Source organism: Mesocricetus auratus, unplaced genomic scaffold (genome assembly GCF_017639785.1).
Source record: "Mesocricetus auratus isolate SY011 unplaced genomic scaffold, BCM_Maur_2.0 Super-Scaffold_100023, whole genome shotgun sequence".
In the NCBI taxonomy this organism is placed as follows: Eukaryota; Metazoa; Chordata; class Mammalia; order Rodentia; family Cricetidae; genus Mesocricetus; species Mesocricetus auratus.
The window spans coordinates 2,661,286-2,682,610 of NW_024429204.1; the positions used below are offsets into that span (position 1 = coordinate 2,661,286).

Genomic DNA, 21,325 nt, shown 5'->3' on the forward strand with positions numbered 1-21,325 from the left:
GCCAAGAAGATAATTAAATACCAAAGCCGTCTTCGTTTACAGTGTTGCAATCGCACAGGCATTGGAGTCTCAAACAGAGCTGTGCAAAGACCTCTGCCCTGTACCATCGGAAGACTGTTGCCTGACCTCCTGCTGCCTGTGCGACCTCACACCAAGTCATCTCCCTGAGCCCCGATTTCCTGTTACCTTACAGGGAGTAAGATGGGGGCTGGAGAGACGGCTCAGAGGTTAAGAGCACCGGCTGCTCTTCCAGAGGTCCTGAGTTCAATTCCCAGCACCCACACGGTGGCTCACAGCCATCTGAAATGGGATCTGGCGCCCTCTTCTGGTGTCCAAGCATAGAACACTATTGCATACATAATAAAACTTTAAAAAAGAAAAGGAACACGTTCCTCCAGGGCTGGAGAGATGATCCAGCAGCCAAGGGCAATAGTTTCCAACAGATAAGTTCCTTGGAAGGGCTTACAGAGCCCTACCAACCCAGGGGATGGCGTGTGCGTCTGCTCAGCCAGTTTTGTGAGCAGTTTAGACATTGACTCCACGTTCCTTCGGCATCAAGAACCCCACAAATGTTTCTTTTGACCCCATTTCTCCAAAGAGCAGCAGCAGGAACTGCTGTCTCACTTGGAGTCTCTGAGCCGCTTCCCGGGGCACTGTCCGTAAACCCTCCACCTAGGAATGAAGGAAGCAGTCCGAGCGACGTCATAGAGCGACGTCATAGTCAGAGCGACGCCATAGTCGAGTGACGTCATAGAGTGGCGCCAAAGGGCACAGTGAGGAAGCAGCTGAGAGACGTAACCAGAGTGACGTCATAGTCAGAGCGACATCATAGAGTGAGGAAGCAGCTAGAGGCCGTAACCAGAGCGACGGCATGGAGTGACGTCATAGTCAGAGCGACGCTGAAGGGCACAGTGAGGAAGGAGCTGAGAGGATGTAACCAGAGTGACGTCATGCAGTAAGGGACCCAGGACAGAACTCCATTCCCAAAAAGTACATTTAAAAGCCTCTGCGCAGAAAACGATAAAGACTACGGTAAGCATTAGTGATTACGATGCAGAAGATATCTCGGGAAATAAACAGACACCAAGATGGGTGTGGCGGCCTGCCATCCCAGCACTCAGGAGGTTGAGGCAGGAGGATCCCCTTGATTTCAAGGCCAGCCTGAGCTACAAAGTAAAAGTGTGTCAAAAGACAGAGAAAGAAAAGTGGGGAGAAAAGGACACAATTTAGTTAGAACCAAACACACCATGTATACATTTTAAACTCTTGAATTGTTTTCCTAAATAAGGAGCTCATTTAAATATGTGTGTAGGGTAAACACACATTTTGTTCATACAGCAGTTACCTAAGCACACAAATTATAAATCTGCGGTCAAAAGTCTCCTGCCTATGTGTCTAGAGAGATGGCTCAGTGGTTAAGAGCACTGGCTGCTTTTCCAAAGGACCTGGGTTCAAATCCCAGCACCACATGGTGGCTCACAGTTCCAGGATATCCAACACCCTCACACAGACATGCAGACATAACACCAAAGCACATGAAATAAAAATAAGTCATTTTTTAAAAATTCCCTCTCTTGTGTCCAGGTGTAGTGACGCTCGCCTTTAACCCCAGCACTCAGGAGGCAGAGGTAAGCAGATCTCTGTGAGTTCGAGGCCAGCCTGGTCTACAGAGCGAGTTCCAGGACAGCCAGGGCTACACAGTGGAACCCTGTCTCAAAACACATGAAAAAGGTCTCTTCTTATACTAATTTTTCAGCACTAACTTATCTCTTTTGCCATTGGAATTGTCCTTGGGAAAAGGCACATTATGAACACATACAAACTATAGTGTCCATTATCAATGACTTCATATGTTTTTCTATTCAAACCCATCTTTTCTACCCAGTCCAAATCTTTCAAAATATTAGATTCTGTGACTATGATTCGAGAATTTTAAGTACTTAATTATAGATGTGCTTGTTAATAAAATTCTGTATGAGTAACTACAGAGTCTCCATAGTTGACATTTATTAGTGTTAAGTAAATTTTACTAAACCAATGGTCTACTAAAATATCAAATAAGAGAAAGACTGAAATTATGGGTTACGTATGATGGAACTTCTAAAAAACATTTTACTTATATTTAATTTCAGCCATCAGTTAATTTTCTAAAACCTGTAAGTGCACTGACCTAAAGTTCAGTATATTTTGCAATTATTTGGAAATTTATTTTTTTTAAAAAATTGAACATTCTGACAGTTATGAAATGCACAAATTTTAAGTTACGTGAAGCAGTGAAACACACGTATGTAACAACCCTGAAACTTCTTTATTTAAAACATTAAGTTATTTAAAGTGGGGATATGAAATACTAAAATAAAATCCTCTCAAAACTCATCGCTTTAAAGAAAATATACAATGGTGTGCATTATAACGCATACAAAACAGGAAATAAATCATCATCTGTCATCAATAGGAAGATTTGCATGTCTTCAGAACAGTCATAATTTTAAGTCAGACGGAACCCGCTGGTCCCTCGGGCTCCTTAGAGCCGTCTTAAATTCCGCTTGCTCTGGGCGCTCCCTGGCAGAGCGTCCTTACCGCTCCGCGGCCTGGCGGGCCCTCCTCTGCACTCTTCCGACCCGTGGTAAGCACACAGACATAACACACAAAAGTCAAAGCCGCAGGCCTCACGGCTGCACAGCCCCCTTCTCTTATACGGCTGGTACTTGGCGGGGGATTGGCACCGTGGGCAAGGTTTTAGCGCTTCGTCACTGAAAAGCGTCCTGGCAACCTGCAGTGGAAACATGACACTCAGTCTTCCAGCGCAGTCCGCGCGTGGCTTTACTCCTAACAGCTGGGGCCCACACTCACCTTGACATACTGGTCCTGCTTACTCCTCAGGTGGGTGAGCGAAGCACTTGCTACAGGTGTCAAAACATCTCCCCAAGGGGACAGAATGGGCACTTGCTCCTTCTGAGAAGTGGGAGCCGGTGCCTGTGCCTGCACGGATCTTAGGGCTGAGCGACTCAGGAGCCGGAGCCGAGTGCCAGCCTCCTGGACGTGTAACACAGCCGCCTGCAGGAAAGACAGGGATGGTCCAGGCTGCAGAATCAGACACTTCCCAGGCAGGGCGGCGTCCTGCCTGGCCTGGATTTCAACTAATGCTCAGGAGTGGTCTCCGACTCCAAGATCTTTCCTTGGATCATTTCTCTTTTCGGGGGGAATTGGGGAACAGGCAATCCCTTCCTGCCTAACTGTTAAGTCAAAGAAAACAAGTTTGGAGATGACTCTTCGGGTAAAGGGGCTAACCATGAAAGTCTGCCAGCCTGGTGTGGTAGGGCTCTCCTATGAGTGGGGTGGGGAATGGAGGCAGGAGAATGGCCTGGAAGTCTAGAGTACAGCAGCCTAAACAAGATGCTGTACCAACAGGTGGACGGGAAGAACCAAGCCCCCAAAGCCATCCCGACCTCAGCGCTTGAGGCTTGGCCTGGATGGTAGTGAACGCTCTCCCTCACCTCTCTCCTCTCTCTCTCTCTCTCTCTCTCTCTCTCTCTCTCTCTCTCTCTCTCTCTCTCTCACACACACACACACACACACACACACACGCCTCTCTCTCCTCACACACACACACACACCCCTCTCTCTCTCTGTCTCACCTCTCTCTGCTTTGAAAAGAATACATTTTGATTTTCTGAATTGCTCTTCCATTTAAACCACTTATTATTGGGAACTTCTCTAAGTAATAGGATGGTATAAAACAGCACGCATGTTAAGACTGGAGGCCATGCAGCCATAGCTGCTCAGTGCTGAGTCGACAGCAGAAATGCCAAGAGAAGAGCCCTCCAGCCAAACGCATTTGAGAATACAGGTGGCAGAAAGCACTTGGCCTACAAACCATGGTTTGCGATCCATTTTAAAGCCAAGATCTAAAAAGAGGAGAATTAGGGGAGGGTTTTCAAAGCCTGCTACGGAGTCTTTGCAAGTTCTTACCTTAAGCACATGTTGGACAGGCAATAGGACTGCTGAGCTCACAGTGTCTTTGGCTGGTTTGCAAAGATCTGGTTCTGATTTTTTTTATGCTTGTTTTCTATAGCCTTGATATTTTTAAAAGAGCAAAAAGCATCTCACATCTGAACTAGAACCCCACATTATTCAAATGTTTCATCAAGAAGTATGTGAATTGGCTTATACTAAACCTTAAAAGGATACAATGTCTCTTTGTCAATGTTACCTCAATAAAATCAGAAAAAAATAATTAGAAAAGCATTTTCAGTAAGTAATCCGTACGGTCTTGTACTTTGTTAAGGTTGTGATGGGGAAAATGTTTCTCTAAAAACAGGCAGAACAGAGCAGCTATCGAGATGAGCACACTGGATGAGTTTCCTTACAACTCAGCTGTAATCGTACTCTTCTCTCTGAAGTCTCCTGAGCTGTAACTGGATCCAACCGGAAAACCCAAACAGGAGAAATTACAGTGGGCTAAGTCCAGGGAAGCAGTTAGCGGGCCATGAGACCTGAAGTAGCTAACGACTTTAAAATATACAAAACTCGAATGCAGCTGCACATACTGAACTCGTTGGAGGACTGTCATTTCTGCCGTTTGTAGCCTAGGCCACGGTGCCCAACCAAGAGCTCCCTAAAGGAACGCCCGCTGGCTCGTGATGCAGCTGGTGAGAGCAGGGTGCATGCACCCCAAAATGCATCAAGCTGTCAGCTGAAGCCAGCCGAGAAGAGACACTTACTCATTTAGTGAGGATTCATGGAGCGCCCAGCCGGCGGCAGTTTGTCTGGTTTTGTTTTTAATGTTGAAGAGACAAAGCAGTCCAGAAAAGCACATGCTGGTGCCTGCTAACGGTCTACAGGACGGTTCTCTCGACTCGTCCCAATGGCCTCACACTTGATGTGTATCACCCCGGCCTCGAATCTGCTAAAAACACTTCACTGTGAAAATGGAGTCATCTAGTGGTTTCTCGTTCCACAAGTGAGAACAGCGAAGAGTAAAGGAGGGCTCTCGGGGGAAAGGCAATGATCCCAGTTCCCGTGGGCACTCGCACCCGTCTAAAGATGGAGGACGGGTGAGGCTCACCTCCTAGCAAATGCGCCCAGCCCGGCATCTTTCTGACATGCTGTACAATCTGAGGAAAATCACTGAACACGTTTTGAAATGTTTCTGTTTTGGCTAGTGGCGTAATATGATAGGCCAGACATGAATGCTTGGGTCCATGTGTACTAGGAGGGCACAGGACTCTGGGATGGTTAATCTCTGAGGGAAAGGAGGAAAGTAGAATGTGCTGGAATTCACACAGATGAGACTTTCGGTTCTTACGTAAGGGAAGATCAATCCAGAGTCTGTAGAGAGAAACACTAAGAGGAGAGACACAGACACGCACACTCAGGGGTTGGGGGAGACAGCCCGCTGTGGAACAGTCTGTGTCCACTGTAAATACACATTACTCTCATTGGCTACTAAAGAGATGACTGCCTATAGCTGGGCAGGAAGAGATTGGGCGGGAGCCAGACGAGGAGGATGCTGGGAAGAAGGGCGGAGTCTCAAGGGTCACCAGCCCGACTCTGAAGAAGCAGCATGGACAATATATAGAGGTAAAGGAGCCTCGGGGCAGCACACAGATGAGTAGGAACGGCTTGATTTAAGTTATGAAGAGCTGGTTAAAAACAAGCCTGAGCTGTCAGCAAGACATTTATAATTAATAAGAGTCTGTGCGGTTATTAGAGTGCCTCACGGGAAGACACGGTGAACCGTCTGCTGGGTGTGATGGCACATGCAGCAATTCCAGCACTGGAGGGACAGAAGCAGGAGGATTGAGGAGTTCAAGGCCAGCCTGAGGTACATGAAACGATGTCTACAAGCAGTCTGGGGAACTGGCTCAGTGAGGAAAGGACTTGTGCAAGCATGCAGAGATGGAGAGCCAGGTTTGGATCCCACCACTCATGTAGAAGCTGGTCAAAGTGGTCCATGCCTGTAACTCCAGCCCTGGGTGGGCAGAGACCAGCCCAGTTTAGCCAAGCTGCTGAGCTCCAGGTTCAGTGAGAGATGCTGTGCTACAAAGATAAGGAAGAGAACCACAGAGGAACACACCTGACATTGACCTCTGACCTCCATGTGCGCGCATAAACAAACACACACACAGAGTACATGCACACACACACACACACACACACACACAAACACATTAAGCACGACACGGTGCTGTAGTCCCAGCAGAGGCAGGAGCTTGTGGTTGGCCTTGTCTACATACAGAGTTCCAGGCTTTCACATAGACCCTCTCTCAAAAAACAAAACACAGAAGTTTAACAGTACATGTCATAATCTTGATATGGCCTCTGTGTCAACCCAAGTCTGATTTGCCCATAAATGGTGATATAATTATGGTCATAAGACAGGAGAAAGTGATCCAGGGAGAGGGTGCTAGGGAGTGTTGAGTGGATGGAGAACTAACTGAATCCCTTCCAGATAAAATAACAAATATCAGCTAGGCATGGTGGCACATGCTTTTAGTCCCAGCATTTGGAAGGCAGAGACAGGTGGACCTCTGAACTCAAGGCCAGCCTGGTCTACAGAGTGAGTTCCCGGACAGCCAGGACTACCCAGAGCCCTGTCTCAAAAATAAAATAAATAAATAAATAAATAGCATTTCAAGTACTTAGAAATACAAGAAACACAAGTGGAGACCAGAACCCTGGTGTGGTGGCTCCTACCTGTAGCCCCAGCACTCAGGAAAGTGAGGCAGGAGAACTACCATGAGTTTGAGGCCATCCTGGGTTACACTGAGAGAGCCTGAACTACAGAGTCGGTGTCTACAAAAGCAGTCAGGACGGGCAAGAGGAGAGTGGTGAGTCCAATCTCACCTCCTCCTCCAGCCTCACCTCCTCTGCCTCTGAGGTCTCTCTTCTTCCTCCTCCTCCTCCTGCTTCATTTAGTTTGTTGTTTGTTTTCGAGACAGGGCTTCTCTGTGTAGGCCCCTGGTTGTCCTGGAACTCACTCTGTAGACCAGGCTGGCCTGGAACTCAGAAATTCACCTGCCTCTACCTTTTAAGTGCTGGGATTAAAGGTGTGGTCCACCACCATCCGGCTAGTTTTCTTCTTTTTAGAATGGCAGTAAGGATGTGAGGGTAAAATGCTTTCTCTGGAATTACTGCCAACACAACCAGGTTTTTTCCTTAGAGAAGTCAAGCAGGAAATGGAGCAGTGGGGTTTACAATTTAAATATTAATAGGTACTTGCTTGAAATTTTTTGTTGTGTTTTGTTCGAGACAGGGTTTTACTGTGTAGTCTTGGCTGACCTGGAACTCAATGTGTAAACCAAACTGATCTCACTCAGAGATCTGCCTGCCTCTGCCTCTGAAGGGGTGGGATTAAAGGGGTATGCCACCATCACCCAGCTATTGGAAACTATTTTTAAGTTTGTCCCTCATATATAGGACAACACTCTTTAAAAACATTATGAGGGCCTGGTAAGATGGCTCGGTGTGTTTAGGTGCTTGTCACCAAGCCTGACAACCCGAGTTTGAACTCAAGATCTTAGGTTGTCTTCTGACCTCCCCAAGACCCACGAGGCGGAAGGAGAGAACATGCTTGTGAGTGCACGCGTGCGCGCGCACACATACACACGCACACACACATGCGCACACACGTGCACACACACGTGTGCACGCACACACTGCACACACGTGCACACGTGCACATACACACATACACACGTGCACACACGCGCGCACACGCACACATGCACGCATGCACGCATGTGCACATACACACGTGCACACACGTGCACATGCACACATACACACGCACACGCGCGCGCACATGCACACACACACGCGCACACACGCACACGGAAGTGGTTATATTGCCAATGGTCCCACTGTCTGGTGCCCCCAGGGTCAGATGCCCCAGCTGTCAGCAGCCAGACACTGAGAACACGACTGATGTTACCTCACAGTAACAAGACAGAACTTTTCCTCAGAGTCTACTTAACTTTGGACCCCAACATCTCACTGAAAAGAGAAATTCACAAGTGTGTATTTAGATGGTGTTATTTGTTTGCATAATTTTCCATCTGTTATTATGGTGCTGCCATTGTCCATTACACAAAGCCCTGTCTCTGAGAAGAACTCATACGTTTCTTTAAGGTTTGCCTCATACGTCAAAGCCAGACCTCAGATTCTCAAAGGAGGGCAAGTTACGGCACGCCTCAGCCTGCCATGGGCCCCCTCCCGTGGGCCCTGCTCCCCTGCTAGACACTCCCCTGTCTCCCCCACCTAGCTGGCCACTAGTGCCTGGTCCAGGTCTCAGCAGGGTGATCTTTTGATTCCCAGGGACCTGTTCAGCAGCCCTTTCAAATGTCACTCAGAACCTGAGACCCCTTGGCACACCTGCGCTGTAGGCACGTGTCCAGCTGTAGCATCCCAGCACGTGACCCCCAAGCATCAGGGGCCATGTCACAACGCCCATCGCTGTCATCAGAGCAACTGGCACAGTGGCTGACATACAGTGCGTGCTTAAGAGACTGGGATCTTTAAGTGCTACAGGGGTATCTAACTGTGGAGGAGGCTCCAGCGAGTCATCGGTAGGTTTGAACGCTGTCAACAGGCCACCGTGTAAACAGCTTGGCTCCTCTGGTACTTCTAAGGGAACGTTTGCTAGATGGAAGAGACTCACAGATCAAAGACCAAGCGTGCGGCTCAGTGGCGGGGAGTCACTAGCTACGAGCCACTTCTAGGAAGCGTTACCCACATTACCTGAGCATCTGCCTTCAACTGTATGATATAAAGTTTCCTCCTCTCGTTTGCCTTTTTATCCTGCGCCACAATGTCACGCCAGTTTCTGCTGACGTTCCAAGCACTGCAATAAACAAGTCACTCTATTACTGCATGTTCTCCAAAGGCTGGCATTTTCTTATGAGGTGACCAATAATAAAAACAACTGTAAGGATCTTGAATGGGAAATGTAAGCTTAAACTTATATAATAGTATCATTTGATCAACTCATTGTTTCAGATCAGTTTACCATATGAAAGAATTCCTGTTAAGATACTAATCACATAGTGGCATTATCTTGATTGATCACTGTTTCATTTAATTTTTAAAAATATTCATATATTTGTTTAGAGGGTGTTGGGAGCAGGGGAAGGCACATGTGTGCCATGGTTCTCAAGTCTGGTCAGAGGACAACTAGTGAAATTCGGTTCTCTTCTCCAGCATGTAGATCCCGGGGATTGAACTCAGACCATCAATACTGGTGGCAGGTGTTCTTACCTGCTGAGCCACGCTGCCGGCCCTGTACACCAACATGAGTCACGGATGGTGGTTTGTACCTGCGACCCAGGCACTGGGGGAGATGAGGCAGGACTGCCCTGAATGCAGAGCCAGTCTGCGCTACATACTGAGTTCAGGGCCAGGCTGGGACACAGTGAGATCCTGCCTCAAAATGACAGCAACAGCAAAAGTAATAAAGCAAACGCAAGCCACGGGAATGCTAGGGTCATGTGCTATTCGATTATAATTTTGGAACGCAACATGCAGCAAATGGTTATCAACTAGTATGAGGAGCTCAGTGGATTCCTCCTAGTCCTGTATCTAGCGCATCTCGGTCACTTTCAGCCAAATAAACATCAGAACGACCCTTAAGCAATAACCCTGGAAGCAGTAAGGGCCAAATAAGAGACACTCTTGCGTGTGGCACCCATCTGATGACTCGGGTTCTATTTCTAATGCCGAAGAGCGTCCCGATGTTGCTTTTACTCACAAAGCTTAGGCAGCAGCTACAACCCAGCTACAGCCCAGCCTCCAGCCCCTTTACCTCAACAGCTCCAACTACTTAGTGAAAAGAAGTTAGTCTTTCTCTCTCGTTCTAATTTAGCCAACCACGTAGAGAGCACAAGAAAACTGAGACAGGCACTCGGGTTGAGGGCCCAGGCAGCACCCCTGCTGTCAACGCTGCTCTGTATTCCCTGGGGCCAGGCAGGTACCATCACCTCTCTAAGTCAATCTATGCGCTCTTCACCACACAAGAGGGGGGCGCAAAGCCACCCGTTAGAAAGGAAGCCAGCACCAGAGGTTGGCCCAGTGGAGAAGGGCAAGTGCCATGTCCGCATGACAGCATGAGCCTACTACACATATGCATGGAAGTGGAAAACTGATCCCACAGTGTCATGGCAAGCAGGAGCACATACATACACACATATGCACACACGTGTGTACACACACAAATGGGCACATACCTGTGTGCACACACACACGTGAGCACATACCTGTACACATACACCCCTGCACGCGCGCACACACACACACGCGCGCACACAACACTTCTCCATAACTATCTCATCTCCATCCCTCATGTTACCAAGAAGAGTACCATTAAGATCATAAATATACATTCTTTGCTGCAAATCACTTAAGTATGACTAGTACCAGTGGCTCACATAAGCAGCCACCCAAACTGCCACCCAGCATGCTGACTTTCCTGCACTGAAATACTCCAACATTTGAAAATGACATTCTTGTATTCAGCCATGTTAATTTTCAGACAACTTATTATTTGAGCACTTCCGAAAGGCACACGCAGATGCACACAGATGTGCCCATGTTATCTATCTTGGCTATTCCATGTGCTTTACCACACACACTCTGAAAGGAGGCAGAACATAGTTTTCAGGAAGATACTGGATGAAAAGGTCAGAGAGCCTGGTGGGGTAGACCTCCATCTATTTCTGGACGGCTTTCTCCATCTGCAAACCAGACAGGTAGACAAGATGCCTCAGAAGACTTCCAGCAACAAAAGGCACCACTTCCTACAATAGCCTAGGATAGGTGTGTGGGAGGGAGGAGGCAAAGATGGGGTTTGGGAGCAGCAGCCATAAAGACAGCAAGGACATCATCCACACGGCATCTTCCCATCAAGAAAGAGATTCACCCCGGGCGTTGGTGGCACAGCCTTTAATCCCTGCACTCGGGAGGCAGAGACTGGTGGATCTCTGTGAGCTCAAGACCAGCCTGGTCTACAGAGAGTTCCAGAACAGCCTCCAAAACAATACAGAGAAACCCTGTCTCAAAAACGAAGAAGAAGAAGAAGAAGAAGAAGAAGAAGAAGAAGAAGAAGAAGAAGAAGAAGAAGAAGAAGAAGAAGCAGAAGAAGAAGCAGAAGAAGAAGAAGAAGAAGAAGAAGAAGAAGAAGAAGAAGAAGAAGCAGAAGAAGAAGCAGAAGAAGAAGCAGAAGAAGCAGAAGCAGAAGAAGCAGAAGAAGAAGCAGAAGAAGAAGCAGAAGAAGCAGAAGAAGCAGAAGCAGAAGAAGAAGCAGAAGAAGAAGCAGAAGAAGAAGCAGAAGAAGAAGAAGAAGAAGAAGAAGAAGAAGAAGAAGAAGAAGAAGAAGAAGAAGAAGAAGAAGAAGAAGAAGAAGAAGAAGAAGAAGAAGAAGAAGAAGAAGAAGAAGAAGAAGAAGAAGAAGAAGAAGAAGAAGAAGAAGAAGAAGAAGAAGAAGAGATTCACATGGATGGCAAGAGGGTAAGACACTTGTCACCAAGCCTGAAGACCCAGGACCCACATGGTAGAAGGGAAGAGCAGACATCTGTAAGTGACCCTCTGACCTCCACGTGTAAATTACTAACAATCTCTTTAAGGAGGGTCTCGTGGCTTCTGTCTGTCCTCACTGGCATGTGTGTCCCGCCCTGTGACAGCCCTGCAGTACCGCATAATGCCAGCATGAAGTCTTGTTTGTAGTCTGTAGTCACTGTCATCCCAATCCCCAAACCTCCGCTTTTCTCTGTAATCTCGAAACACCGCAAAATCTATTACACTATCTGTGGACATGAGTTCTTCACATTCTAATCCCTAAGACACAACTACCTCTCTCGGCTGCGTTAGCAACAAACAAGGCATATACCCACAGCCTCTGAAGACTGAACCCTAAAATGAAAGCTAGCTAGCTTCCTTAGATTCTAGAATTTGGACCAAATAATCATATCCATTATTTGTGATAGCTTCTTGGTCATCATAATTATTTCTCTTATTTCTAATCAGGTGTCACAACTTTAAAACAATTTGTATTTGGCAAATGAAATGTGAATTTTTAAATAAAACATTTAAAAATCAGTGGAATACATTGGGCGCACATCTTGTAACACCAGAACCTGAAAGGTGGAGGCAGGAGAATCAGGAGTTCAAGGTCATCCTCAACTACAAAGTGAGTACAAGGCTAACCTGGGATATGAGAGACCCAGTCTGTCTGTCTGTCTATCTGTGTCTCTGTCTGACAGTTTGATTCTTTCTCTGCCTGTCTCTCTCTCACACACACACTTTCTCCCTCTCACACTCCATACACCCCATGAAAATGCACACTCACACATATCACACATGCACACGCACACATACACTTTCTCTCATACACACCTCCCTCTTTCCCCCACCTCTCTCTCTCTCTCTCTCTCTCTCTCTCTCTCTCTCTCTCTCTCTCTCTCTCTCTCTCACACACACACACACACACACACACACACACACACACACACACGGTAGGAGAGCCTGGAGACAAGACTCAGTTGATGAAGTGCTTGCTATGTAAGCAAAAGGACCTGTGTTTGGGTCATCATCACACACATAAAAGGCCCAGCTAGGAGCTGGAGAGGTGGCTCAGAGGTTAAGAGCACTGACTGCTCTCCCAGAGGTCCTGAGTTCAATTCCCAGCACCTACACCATGGTTCAAAACCATCTGTAATGAGATCTGGCGCCCTCTTCTGGCCTGCAGAGACACATGCAAACAGAACACTATATACATAATAAATCTCAAAAACAAAACAAAACAAAAACAAAGGCCCAGCCCACACTTGTAATCCCAGCGTGCAGAGGTGGAGTCTGAAGGATCCCAGGAGCTTGGCCAGCCTAATTGGTGAGCTCTACTTTCAGTAAGAGACCTTGTCTCAAAAAGTAGGGTGGGAAGCAATTAAGACGGATTGAAAAATATGAATTGACTTCTGGTTTCTACACACACGCGCACACACACACACACACACACACACACACACACACACACACAAACACTTGCACGCACACACCCACAACCACCAACATCTTGATTTTTCTATTCCTAACCTGGACATGAGCAACCTTCTGCCCCAGCCTCCCAGGTATCTGGGGTTACAGGCTGCACCTTTTAGTTTTGCTTTTAAACAGAGGGGATTACTTAGCAATCTCTAGTAGGCAGGTCACTTAAACAACCTCTGAGACAGTGTAATAAACCAAAGACAGAAAAACAACGAAACAAACACCACTTTAAAAGATGGTAAAGTTTTTATTTCTTACCTGTATAAACTCTCTGAGGTCAAGGAAGCTAAAACCATAGCTAAGACATGCTTCAAATTTCTATACTGTAACTCTGTCAAGATATCCAGCTGCTCTATGCCCATCTTCTTGCCAATCAGTCCGGCCAGAACACGCTGCAACCTGCCTATTGTCCCCTCGTCCCTTTCCTCGAAGACCTCCTCCTGCGGGAACTGCTTCCTTTTGCTCTTCACGAAGAGCGCATGCACTAGCTGCAAGGCTGGGGTGTTTGATAAGTTCTGAAAGCTTGGAGTCGGGTCCCGGATCTTCTCGCCCACGCCCGCTGCAGAGGTGGGAGGGACCGGCTGCTTCTCCTCTTCCGTCTCTGATTGGGAGCCCTGCTCGCGGAGGGTGGACAGTCTTCTCTGCCTCCCAAGATGCTTTGGCTTTCTTATCAGGTCCCCGGCTCTGGGCGTCCCCCTGTGTTTCTGAAGCAGCTCTTGCAAAGAGCCCTCTTGGTCGGAGAGGGAGTCTTCTGACTTATCCCAGGTGAGCGAGCCGAAGCCACTGTCTTCAGGTGTGGAAACGCTGTCTCTCACCTCCGCCGAAGAACAAAGCGCTTGACTGCCTTGAAATCTAATTTTGGACATGAGACGGCTCACTGGAGTCACAGACGTGGTTACATCTGCTCCTGAGGACGTCTGGCTACCACCGGAGGAGCCCAGAAGTTCGGGACACGTGTTCTCATCACTAACACTTAAACTGCTGTCGCTAAAGTCGTGTGTGACAGAACCTTTAAACTCATCGCCTTGGATTGGAGACAGACATTCCACTTCGAATAAGCTGCAGTCTCCCGTGGAGTCATCAATTGTGGAAGTCTTGTTCTGGGAGAAACTTAGCCTGGAGCTCTGGCTGCTGGAGGGCACACCCTCTGTTTTTATGGTGCTGGTGACTAATGGGCTGAAGTTGTCCTGCTTGGGGAGACTGGAAGCCCCGGCTGGAAGTTGCTTTCCTGGGCTAAGAACATGGCTTACCCTGCTTTCTAGAGAACCGCTCTGCGGGTCAGAGTCCCCCTTCAGAAGCATGAAAGACAGGTCGAGCCGCCTGCGTAAGCAGCGCGGTTTCCTTCTGGCTTTGGGGGTCTCACAGAGCTCCGGGCTTCCCCGCTTCTCCTTCCTTGGGAACATGGGTATCCTTCTCTGAGTGGGAGATGCTGCGGGATGGGCTGAGCCTCGGCTTGGCGTTTCAAGACGCTCACAGGTTAACGCTGGGCCTTTTTCTTTCCTATCATAGCTGCAAGTCTCTGACAACTCACCAAGTTGTTGAAAGGAAGACAGGAGACAAAAGTCTCTGGGACCCGGCCACCTGACGGTGACAGCAGGGAAGTCCACTCTGCTGCCTGCTCCAGGGATGGCTGGGTGCCTCTGGGCCATCTTCAAGCTCTCTGCTTTAACAAAGCAAAAACAAGCTTATTCCTCCTTTGCAATGAGGAGCCAAGCAGCTTACACCAAAACATATTATTTGTGAAAAAAACAGAGGATGGGAAATTATATCATGATTTTCTTCAGAAGTTTCTTAAAAAGCAAATCTCCATAATATACTGGCATATATTTCCTACTTAAAACAACACTTCACTATGAAACTAGAATATAAATAACCTGATTCTTGACAGTTGTAAGCAAAGAACCATGCACAAATATTTTATTGAAATATTCTTGACTTTTTTCATTTTGGTTTTTTTTTTCTCTCTGAGACAGGGCTTCTATGTGTTGCCCTGGCTGTCCTAGAACTTACTTTCTAGACCAGGCTGGCCTCAAAACTCAGAGATCTGCCTGCCTCTGCCTTCCTAGTACTGGGATTACAGGCATGCACCACCAGTGCCCAGCATTTGAAACAATCAACAAAAATAACAAAATCAAATGATTTTGCTAACTGAAGAATGTACGTCCAGTTTCAATATCCTTGTTTGTGTTCGGGTTATTTTCCTCTCAAAGCTCTGGAACGACTTAAAAATCATGGGAGGCTGGACATATGGCTCAGAGGCTGAGAGCCTGTGTTGTTCCTGGGAAGGACCCGGGTTCAGTTCCCAGCACCCACATTAGGCAGCTGACAGCTGCCTGTAACTCCAGGTCCCAGCTGCCCTCCTCTGTTCTCTGTGGCACTGTACGAGTGCACATACATAGACACGCATGGTTAAATAAAATAAAATAAAAATCACTATTCTCCCTCCCTCGTTCCTTCCTTTTCTTTCTTGTGGGTGTGTGTGACACACCTGCAAATACACCATGGGGAGTAGAGCTTGTGGGAACCATTTCTCCCTTTAAGCCATGTGGATCTGGTGGTCTGCGTCACATAAGTTAAATGTATGTGTAAATTCAAATATTACAAAATTGCTATGATAAACACAATATTAGATCATCTTTGCAAAGTAATTTTTAAATCCCTATTCCTTTCTGACAGTTTTGATTCCCTGTGATCGCTGCTGCTAAGTGCTCCACATGCCCGGGAGGTCAAGATGATTAAACCTGGCTTTCAACAAATCGCATTATGCTTCAGAATTTGGTGACTTTGGGTCAAGTGCTTGTGTTTTAGTCCGTGTGACCTTGGGGAATGTAACAGCTCCGCCACGTCACCACTAGGTGGCGCACCAGCCTAGGATTTGGGGAAATGAAGCCGAGACCGTTGGGAATAAACTGCGAGCCCAGATGGGTGCCCTCTCCCCGAAGAAAAACCACAGCGGCCTTCTGCTGTCGTCTCTCTCCTCTTTCCTGTACCCACAAATGCCTGCCTCGAAACGCTGAACATCGTTCACGCAGCCACAGGTCGCCCGGCTTACTCTTGTTCTGACCCCACGGTTGACTGACGACTCAAACAAACCTCTCTGATGCCTCTTAAAACACAAACCGACAAACGGGGGCTGACAACAGGGCTGGCAGAACTCCCGTCTGCAAAGAAGACTCGGTGAAAGCGGGCGGCCTCACTGGTTCAAGCGCAATGCCTTACCCTCATCAGCCAACCCCGAGCTCTTAAGACACGTCAAAGTAAGGTAGGCTCCCAGATAACCAAGTCTCTCATCTTCGCCTCTGGAGCTCATGCCGAGTTACAACCACCACTGAAAGAGAGAAAAACCTCAATCAACGGAGCCCCCGGCGGCTACGGCTCGACTGGACGGGCCAGGGAGGTCAGGTCGCCGGGGGTGTCTCCGCCGGTGGCAGCCGCACCCCCCGGCCTTCCCCCGCCAGTCCCGGACGTGGGGAACCTCCCCGATCCCAGGCCTGAGCCGCCGGTGCGGGCGGAGCTAACGGTCGTCACCCGGGCGAGCGGGGAGGAGGGGGAGCGGCGGCGCGGGCGAGCAGGGCGAGCAGGGCGAGCCGGGCGGGCTCACCTGGGCCACGCCCGCCCCTCCTGGGGCCCGGAGCCTCTTGCAGGGTCCGAGGCCACCGTCCGTCCTTTCCCTCCCTCGGTCCAGCTGCTCGCCCGCCCCCACGCAGAGGGGTGCGTCTGTTAGAAACCGTGCGGGGCTGGAGGGGGGGTGGGGTCGTCACTGGCAATGTCTGGCCTGAGGCTCGGTGTCAGAGCAGCCTGCCAACCGATCAGCATCGTGACTGACTTGCTTACTGCTTGATTCGGTGGCCTCAGGGAGTCCAGGCCGGCCTCACACTTAACTTGCTAGGTAGCCAAGGCTGCCCCGGAAACTGCCCATCCTCCTGCCTTCATCTCCCAAGCGCCAGGATTAGAGGGGTGCCGCCACCAAACCCAGCAAGAATTACGACACCCCCACCGTGTGTGTGTGTGTGTGTGTGTGTGTGTGTGTGTGTGTGTGTGTGTGTGTGTGTAGAGAGAGAGAGAGAGAGAGAGAGAGAGAGAGAGAGAGAGAGAGAGAGAGAGAGAGAGAGAGAGAGAGAGTTAACAGGTGTGGTCCAGGCTGGACTTGAACTCCGACCACACTCGGCTAATGATTTTTAAAAATAGTTCTTTTATATTTTTGTCCTTGTTTCTACAACGAACAAAGATACGTCTTGTGAACAGAAAAAAAGAAAAGAAAAGATGCAAAGCACTTGCCCACCGTCTCTGCAGGATCCCCATAGAGACCAGCTCTGTACACATACCAAGTTTCAGGCTAGCCTGGGCTACACGCCACTGCCTTGAAAAAACAACCACACAAGAGTTATGAATAAATAAGAGAGACTGTTCATTATGTTCAGACAATTCCTTCCTAGGGATCAGAAACACCCACTAACCTCCAGTGCTAAGTACACTTAAAGTCCTGACTTTCATTCGCTGTTTCCTGGGTGCTGAATATGGGCCAGACGCAGACCTGTCACCCTGCATGGCTTCTAGCTGTCTGCTTTGGGGACCTCTCTTCCTAGGTCCCATCTAGGTACCTCACCACCCCAGGTTAACATAGTTCTCGTTCAGAACCTCCGCTGCCTCTAACTTGAGGATGTTTCTCTGCCTGGCTGCCCCTTAGGCATTGTAAACGTGGGTGTAGTAGATCTAAACTCAAACTGACAAATACTAAGCTCAAACTACATGCTAGATACTCATACAAAGACAAACAGGGCACAGCTTGTTAACAAGGCTCGTTTGTGGAACAGATGAGCCCCTCCCTCCCTAGGGCTCTGAGCAGGTGGTAACCATTATTAAAATGCCATGTCTCAGCTGTCAAGAGCACTTGCTGCTCTTCCAAAGGACCCGGGTTTGGTTCCCAGCACCCGTATCACACTGACAACCGCCCATGACTGCAGGGGATCCGGCACCCTTTTCTGACCTCTGCAGGCATCTGTATGTCCTCACACAGATGCACGTCTTAAAATGTTTAAAGTCACTGTGCTTGTGGCAGTCACTCTTCCAGTTCGTTTTCCTGTAAATAAGGATGCTGGGGTGTGGGCAATTTGACTCCCTAATTAGCAGCCGCTATGCTCGACCTTGCTGCCCTGATTGTCTCGGGCAAAAGGACTGGCAGTCAAACAGAGAGCCATGTCTATGCCAGCGCCAGCTGTTCTGAACACTCCACCGACGCCTTGAGAAATCTACACCGCTCTCTCCGATTGTGCTCCAGCTTCTGCAGAGGCGGCTCCGTCGTTCCCGTTTTCTTTGCGTGATTTTTGGTTTGTTTGTTTTACTTTTTTTTCCCCCCTGCACTTTTGGCTATCCCAAGCCCTGGTGATCTCTCAATGGCCCTAAAACCATCCCATTTAGGCCAGAGTAGCAACACTTCCTCCCCCAGTGACCCAGCAGAGAGACGCCTTTGACGGGTCCAAAAGGGCAACACTGTACTTGCAGTACATGCCTCTGGCTGAGTTGCCCAGGAAACACCCTGCTGTGATACCTGCCTTGCTTTTGCAATGTCAGGCCCCATAAAAGTCTTCTTGCCTGCTCCTATTTCTTTTATTCATCTGGTTTTTAATTTTTTAGATTTGCGTGTGCATGCGTGTGCGAGGGCACGCTTGCTTCCGCACGCATGTGAAGGGCGTCGTCAAACCTGACCGAGCCTATTCTCCCCTTTGAGCGTGTGGGTCCCAGGGACTGAACTCTGTTTGTTGGGCTTGGCCATAAGCACCTTTACTTGTTAAGCCTGAGTAGTGGGGGCTGACGGGGAGGAAGTGACTTGAAGTCAGAAGTTGGCCAAATGCCGCGTCCAGGTGGCCGGCTGCTTGGCCGATGGAGAGGGGTTGACCGAGGAGCTCCAGAATGTTGGCTGGGGCAGGAACAAGGGGTGGGGAGGTAGAGCGGGGGAGCAGAGTGGCCTAGGGCTGTAAAGAGCCAGGGAATGGAAACCTCAGGCCCTGGTGGCCAAGGAGCACCGGAGACCTGGCAGGATGTTAGGATCTCAGACGCCTGGATCCCGAGAATTGTATCCCTGGCCACATGTCAGGGCTAAGGAGTCCAGACTGATTAATGGTGCTGGTACCGTTGTCTTCATAAGATCTGAATCTACGCAAGGCCTGTGTGAGAGCCAACAGTGGGGAGCGCCACTCTCTCTGGCTTTCCGCTACTGCTCAGCTCTGGAGCTGGAAATGCTGCAAAGGCCAGCATTTGTCAAGCCGGTCTTTGCTACCGGCAGTTTCTATCTGGGTAGAGCAAGAAGACCCCGGCCGCCCTTGCTGGTAAGGCTGGCACAGGACAGGACGGTACTCTAAGGGAGTAACAGCGGCGGCACAGAGAACACACCAACTCCACAGAGTGCGGAACACCATGGAGTAAGCACCATGGAGTGAGGAGGGTTTTGATGGGTGGAGAGCTATTAAACGGCGGACGACGGAATTCCAAACTTAACATGCAAGAGCATTAGGAAAGCTCTCGGTCACTCATTACAGACTTCAATGCAGAGAGTCCTCTCGTCTGGGGACTCTCAGGAATCTGGGGACCCGGATGGCATGTCTCAGGCTGAGAGAGAAAACTGCTGAGGGGCTTAAACCCCTAGACACCCAGCTTGCAGAAGATGAGCTACTTCAAACAAGCGACAGGGGCTACAGACATAAACAGAGAACAGCCAGGGATGCTGGATCCCCAAAGCTAGGCCGTGTGGGGTCCCTGTAATCGGCCGAAAGATACTTCCGAGGGAAGTGACATAAGCGACACCATCTACAAAGTCGGAGCTGAAGGAGGGACAGAATATGAAAGACTGGATTTTATTGCCAGCTGCACATGTCACCTGAAATGATATAATGCCTTGTTTTTTTGATACTGTGGAGATACTGCTTTAATGGAAATGATCCCTGATCCTCCCTTAGTAGATTTTAAAATCTAAAAATCAATTAAAATCATGTTTATAACTTAAAAATTGTAGCCAGGAGTGGTGACGCAACCTTTAATCCCAGCACTTGGGAGGCAGAGGCAGACGCAGGCGCATGTCTTGCGAATTTGAGGCCAGCCTGATCTACATGGGGAGTTCCAGGCTGAGATTCAGTGACAGTGACAATGATGATGATGACATAGTGTTACAGCTGGGAACCATGGCATAATGGCTGAAAGGGCAGGAGAAAAGCTTGACAGGTGGGGACATTAGTCTCAAGAATTTTGGATGAGGCCAGGCAGTGGTGGTGGCGCACACCTTTAATCCCAGCACTTGGGAGGCAGGCGGATCTCTGTGAGTTTGAGGCCAGGCTGGACCAACAGCCTCCAAAACAATACAGAGAAACCCTGTCTCGAAAAACCAAAAAAAAAAAAAAAAGAATTTTGGATGAATGCTAAGGCTCTGAGGTTTATCCTTCAGGCAACGAGAGCATCTTAGAAAAACGGAGGACAGAATGGAACGGAGTGAGGACGCTGGAAGGAGACCAGTAGAGAGCTGCCGTGCTACTCAGGAAGACAGCTAGTGAACAGCCTGGACCAACATGCTCAGCGGCAGAATCAGCAGCATGGGGGGAGGAGGGGGTGGGGCGAGGGGGTAACAGAACTGCCTTTGGGGGGAGTATGGTAATAATGTAATGTTAAGGGGCCGATGCCCCCCCACTCCCACATGCAATAAATGGCGCTCTCCTGTCCCTTCAGATAAAGTCTTCCTTATAGCCATTTCACCCTGCTTTGCTCAGTGATGACAACCCTCCCCCCTGCAGCTCCCCCTCCCCTCTGCAGCCCCCCCCCCAGGCGTCTTCTTCTAAAATTCACTTATCTAGAGTGGGGGGATAGAGCTCAGTTGGTGGAGCATTTGCCTCACGTGCGTGAAGCCCTGGGCTAACCCGGCAATGCACACACTGGTCACCGTGGCAGCACAGCTGTAATCTCAGCGTCTGGGAGGTGGGGGCGGGAGGACCACAAGTTCAAGGTCATCAGCTACACGGATCTGAGGTCAGTCGAGGATGCAAGGGCATCTCCTCCGACCAATAGGATGATGTGATAGTTTGAATGTATTTGGCCCCAGTAAGCTCATCGGGAATGGCACTATTAAGAGGTGTGCCCCTTGTAGGAGGAAGTGCGTCAACGTGGCGGTGGGCTTGGAGGTTGCATATACGCCCAAGCCACACCCAGTGTCTCCGTTCACTTCCTGTTGAATTCTCAGCTCCTTCTCCAGCACGGTGTCTGCCTTCATGCCACCATATCCCACCATGATGACAACGGACAAAGCCTC

At 48.9% G+C, this 21,325-nt stretch overlaps 1 protein-coding gene and 1 long non-coding RNA gene across 6 annotated transcripts in view; one reads left to right on the forward strand and one right to left on the reverse strand.

The window, feature by feature from the left end:
- LOC121133630 overlaps positions 1 to 20,617 on the forward strand; it is a 28,827-nt gene extending 8,210 nt beyond the window's left edge. The window contains exons 2-3 of the long non-coding RNA XR_005870553.1: positions 15,712 to 16,297; positions 20,471 to 20,617. This is a non-coding gene — a long non-coding RNA (uncharacterized LOC121133630). The remainder of the gene's footprint in view (positions 1 to 15,711; positions 16,298 to 20,470) is intronic.
- Positions 2,290 to 17,566, reverse strand: Fbxo43 (F-box protein 43). Of its 5 annotated transcripts, none has more exons than XM_021228741.2 (6): positions 17,493 to 17,566; positions 16,255 to 16,363; positions 13,294 to 14,698; positions 8,743 to 8,845; positions 2,854 to 3,057; positions 2,290 to 2,773 (listed from the first exon to the last, which is right to left on the reverse strand). In XM_021228741.2, the coding sequence occupies exons 2-6, from the start codon at positions 16,343 to 16,345 to the stop codon at positions 2,525 to 2,527; spliced, it is 2,052 nt and encodes a 683-aa protein (XP_021084400.1). In that variant the 5' UTR covers positions 16,346 to 16,363; positions 17,493 to 17,566; the 3' UTR covers positions 2,290 to 2,524. The 5 variants fall into 5 exon arrangements, with proteins under 5 accessions (XP_021084400.1, XP_021084402.1, XP_040586348.1 ...); XM_021228743.2 differs by lacking the exon at positions 17,493 to 17,566 and adding an exon at positions 16,637 to 16,919; XM_040730414.1 differs by lacking the exon at positions 17,493 to 17,566 and adding an exon at positions 16,637 to 16,918 and having other exon boundaries at positions 13,294 to 14,695.
- Positions 20,618 to 21,325: the final 708 nt, after the last annotated feature.

What these genes read in the sequence shown, in the direction of transcription:
- Fbxo43 (XM_021228741.2), bottom strand. Translation starts at nt 16,345, where the DNA reads ATGAGCTCCAGAGGCGAAGATGAGAGACTTGGTTATCTGGGAGCCTAC. An exon ending in ACCTCAGAGAGTTTATACAG is followed by an intron (nt 8,846 to 13,293) that starts GTAAGAAATAAA and finishes TGTTTATTGCAG; the next exon opens with TGCTTGGAACGTCAGCAGAA. An exon ending in AGTTGAAGGCAGATGCTCAG is followed by an intron (nt 3,058 to 8,742) that starts GTAATGTGGGTA and finishes TCTTTCCTGCAG; the next exon opens with GCGGCTGTGTTACACGTCCA.